Genomic DNA, 4927 nt, shown 5'->3' on the forward strand with positions numbered 1-4927 from the left:
TAGTTTCCCCCAGAGTCCATGTTTTTGACAGACCAATAGCCAAGCTTTTCTAACAATCCCTCCCTCAAAAGAGCTCAATAGAATACAGTTGTCTTCCAAAGCTGCTGCAATCCATTGACCAGATCTAGCAGGTCAACTCACACTAACCATCACACTTTAAATGAACTTTTCTCTCATGTTGACCTGTGTTTATGACGATGCACATTTTAACAGTTTATTCTTGTTTATGTTATATTGTTGAATTGTAATTGTGCCGCAATGTCACGTTACTGTATGGGAGGTTTAATAAATGACTGCACCTACATCTTGTGACTCATAAGAAGCTTGAAGAAGCTTAAACGTAGTTAATGTTATAGGTTTAATGATCTTTTTTGATATGAGAAGGTATATCATTTCATTTTGGTAGTGCAACACACATTTTATATACAAAATATGTCAGATAACAATTCATTGGCTGGTGGTAAGTTTGGGAAGCGTCAGTTTGATTACCGGGTCATCATAGTGCAGATTCTGGTGGTGGTGTTCCTTTGTATCAACTTGTTGCTCATTTTGACCTTTTTTTCAAAGAACCTATTCTACACAACCATGCGCTACATCTTATTTGCTGTAACACTATTCTCTGATAGCTTTATTTTAATCATGTCTGATGTCCTGCTCAACTTGAGCTACTTTCAGTTCACAATGAAAATTGGCCTGTGTATCATTCTCTATATTCTTCTGTCTCTGTACTCTTTTGTCACACCGATTACTTTGACAGCAATGACTCTGGAGCGTTATGTTGCCATCTGCATGCCTCTGCGACACGGAGAGCTGTGCTCCACAAGCAGCGCTGTGCACTGCATCCTCATCATTCATGGCCTCAGCGCTGTTCCCTGTATTGTGGTTCTCTCCGTCTTCTTTGCATCAGCCCCCCTTAATATGTATACTCAAGACAAGATTTGCTCCATGCAATTATTTGTCTTTCTCCGGTGGCAGGATCACATTAAATTAGTGGTATTTCAGTTTTACTTCTTAATTATGTTTGTAACCATCATTTTATCCTACATTGGTATAGTGAAGGTGGCCAAAGCTGCATCAGGAGAGGATAACAAGTCAACATGGAGAGGGCTCATAACGGTCATTCTTCATGCTTTCCAGCTGCTTCTCTGTCTCATCCAGCTGTGGTGCCCGTTTATAGAAACTGCAATCCTCCCGGTTAATTTTATGTTATTCATCAATATTAGATACTTTAATTACATAACATTTACTCTTGCTTCAAGATGTTTGAGTCCTCTCATTTATGGCCTCAGGGATGAACACTTTTTCCGTGCATTGAAATACAATACTGACACAATGCTCAGTTAACATTCCCTCTTACCCCTACTATATATGGCCCAGACTCGACCAAGCTGTCGGAAAGGGATTTTAAAGCATGGCACAGCCACTTTAAAGCTAGAAGATCCACTTGATGGTCAGACTTTATTTAGCTTTGTCAGCTAAAGCAGCTATGCAGCCTAAAGAAAAGCAAGTATTTTAGATACTTAGTCACAAAAAAGACCACATCAATAGTGCACATGTAGAAAACCCCTTGTATAAGAAGCGCACTGGTGTATGTTAAAGAGGCCTGCATTTCATTTAATCTCTAAGCTCCCAAGCTACTAAGCAAGCCTGAGAGAGACCTATACATCAATTTTGATTGATTACTTATGTGGTTCCATGCTATGGAAATATCTATCTACTCAGTTTAAAATTGAACATTGTACACTAATATATAAAATCTGCTTTAACAGTAGATAAGTTGCTACTGGTTTAGTATTGTTGAAGAATTGGGTTTTTCTGGTGTTCTTGCTTAGTAATTAACTTTGTTGCAATTCACATGTTGACTTGTGTTTTGTTACTGAAGGGTGTGGCTAGCTCCCTTGGAACACACTTTAGAGACAGTTAATAGAGTGGTGCTGCAGGGATGACGTATTTGTGTAGGCCGACCGGAAGTAAGCTGCACATGGGTTCCCTCGACAAAAAAGCAATGGGATTTCTCCATAGGATTTTGGAATATTGTAAAATATAAGATCTGTAATAAATGCACGTTTTGTTCAGCCGGATAATATCCACAGTCAACCCTACTTTTATAATTTTCGAATCATAAATCTAGTCGCCAGAAGCAAAATGCTAACGTTATACTATAAACGAACTACAGCCGAGTACAGCAGGGTCCTATGGAGAAATCCTGTTGACTCTGAGATGAGGGAACCGCAAGTGGTAAAATGCTAACACACTTCCGGGTTTTAGGACTCGTCACTCTTTTAGGACCCGTCACTGCACCACTCTAATTCTGCCTCTGTCGGTCATTTACCCTTTCTACACGAGGACAGTGATATCTAGCTGAACATTGTCCGTTTTCTAACCATGTCCCTAACACCATGGATATATCATACAGCTCTGTGGGCTTTGCATTTTCCACTTGTCTGCCTGCATGAAACTCTTTAGTCATACATTAATATAGTTTAATATTAATTAATGTTTTTGGGCAAGCAGTGCCTTTGATGTAGAGACAGATTAGAACGGGGGAGACAGAGGGTTGATATGCGGCACGTGTTCCCGGACCCGCTTTGAACCCAGGTCCTCCGCATACTAGCCCCCTACATGGGCCGCCAGCTCTACCAACTGAGCTATACGGCAGCCCTACTATTTCAATGTTTAGGGAGATGTATATTAATCTTAAAATGGCTATATGTAAAAAATATGTTGTTACTTTGTGTTTTGATGTAAAATTCCCAGTAAACTGTCAACATGTTAACAATAAAGATGACCAAGACCGTCTTATTTGTAAATTCTGCATCTTAATAACATGTGTGTTCCCTGTTGTGGTAAAAGATAAGAGTGCTTCAATGACGTTTAACAAATATAATAAATTAATTGGCTTAAAGAGTGAAATCTCTTCAGAGCTATGCTTTCCTCACAAAAACACATCTATGAGAGAGGAGGTCAGAATCTTTGTGAAGGACAGCAGCGCTGCCTTCAGATATAATGACAGAGAACAGAAAAGTGCGATTAGACACAGCCTGAAGTGAACCCCACAACATCTAACACCACATAAAGACATACACTGGCGTAGTTTGAAATGAAGAGATGAGCATTACTATGACATGGGTCTGTGTGTGAGAGTGTTCATGTGTGCACGTCTGGACTAGTAAATGTAACATTCAAGAGCTGTACAAAAATGTGGTTGTACAATGTGTCCAATGAAAATAAAACCATTCAATTTATTGTTCATAACCAGCTCCATACTCCTGCTGATGTTTACTGTGAGGTTAAGTCCCTAGCGGCCCGTAAAAATCCAACTTGTGGCGCTTAACTTTAGATCCTCCCTTTCTCTCTCTTTATCATCCATCTTTACCTTGACTATAATAAAGAAAGAACAAAAAGCTTACACATACCTATAAAAGGATTAGAATGCATAAATAAAATTGACTTGATTGAGTGACATGAGAATGAGGAGACAGAGCAACTGTGACCCTCTAAAAGCATAAAAGTATAGTTTTAGAAATGTTTCTTCAAACATGAAAAAATTAAATAATTATTAATGATATATGCAAATATATATAATCAAATATAAATCTAATAACTGCTTTCGCAAATTATTTTGATATCTATGATACAAATGATCACATTGGGCCTTTAGTCTCGGGTAAAAGTTTGCCCTACCAAATGTCCTCTTTGTGTTGGAAAACTTTGACAAAACAGGATCAACTAAATTTAAATCTGGAGTATATTTGAGTTCAATGTATAGAACTATTTCCAACTATGAATAGCAATGAAATGAAGGGGATTAGCAGAGAGGGATGATGACGACACTGCCGAGCAGAGATTGGTTTCATTCTGGGACGTTCTTGTCTTTAAAGTCATCTGGAACAGCCCTCTGTCAGAAGGCTCTCAGATCAGCAGAACATATTCATTTTTTGGAATAGCCTGGACGGTTTTCAGAGAAATCTGTTTTTGTTTCTAATGATGGAGCCTTAAGCTCTTTGTATAAAAAAAACAAAATATAACCAATAACAGCTCACTGGTGGGTGGTGTGTCTTATCAGCAGCAGGTTTACCGGATCATTGTTGTGCAGATCCTGGTGGTGATCTTTGTTTACATAAACTTTTTGCTCATTTTTACCTTTTTTAAAAAGGAGTGTTTCTACACAAACGCACGCTACATCTTATTTGCTGTTACACTACTATCTGATAGCATGTTGTTGATCATTTCTACTATCACTGTCATGTTTGCCTATTTCAGGTTTGATATACAAGTTGGTCTGTGTATCCTTATCTGTATTCTTTTGTTTCTGTACTCTTTTGTCACACCGATTACTTTGACAGCAATGACTTTGGAGCGTTATGTTGCCATCTGCATGCCCCTGCGACATGGAGAGCTGTCCTCCACACGCAGCGCTGTGCTCTGCATCCTCATCATTCATGGCCTCAGCGCTGTTCCCTGTATTATGGTTCTCTCCGCCTTCTTTGCAACAGCCTCTCTTAGCTTGTACACAAAAAAAAGGACATGTTCAATGGAGACCTTCAATGTGTACAGATGGCAGAGTCATATGTTGTCAGCTATAAAACAGTTGTACTTTTTGCTCATGTTAATTACTATTGTAGTATCTTATGTTAAAATAGTGAAAGTGGCCAAAGCTGCATCAGGAGAGAACAAGAAGTCAACATGGAAAGGGCTCAGAACGGTCATTCTTCATGCTTTCCAGCTGCTATTGTGTCTCATCCAGCTGTGGTGCCCGTTCATAGAAGCTGCTTTACTTCCGCTTGATTTACAGTTATATATTGATGTCAGGTACAATAACTACATAATGTTTATACTAGCTCCCAGATGTCTGAGTCCTCTCATCTATTGCCTCAGGGATGAAACATTTTCTCATGCATTGAAAAGCTTCCTTTGGCTTGTATAA

The 4927-nt window shown here is 38.9% G+C and overlaps 2 protein-coding genes across 2 annotated transcripts; both read left to right on the plus strand.

Annotated features, from left to right (window-relative positions):
• Positions 1 to 432: 432 nt before the first annotated feature.
• On the plus strand, positions 433 to 1344 carry LOC307034894 (odorant receptor 131-2-like; the record flags this gene model as incomplete). Its single annotated transcript, XM_079673820.1, has 1 exon — positions 433 to 1344. The coding sequence occupies one exon, from the start codon at positions 433 to 435 to the stop codon at positions 1342 to 1344; it is 912 nt and encodes a 303-aa protein (XP_079529946.1).
• Positions 1345 to 3125: 1781 nt separating this feature from the next.
• LOC307034895 (odorant receptor 131-2-like) lies at positions 3126 to 4927 on the plus strand (the record flags this gene model as incomplete). The annotated part of the gene is made up of 2 exons (XM_079673821.1): positions 3126 to 3137; positions 4067 to 4927. 2 exons carry the CDS (start codon positions 3126 to 3128, stop codon positions 4925 to 4927), a joined length of 873 nt encoding a protein of 290 aa, XP_079529947.1.

Source organism: Notothenia rossii (assembly GCF_949606895.1).
Source record: "Notothenia rossii genome assembly, chromosome: 4".
NCBI classification, from domain to species: Eukaryota; Metazoa; Chordata; class Actinopteri; order Perciformes; family Nototheniidae; genus Notothenia; species Notothenia rossii.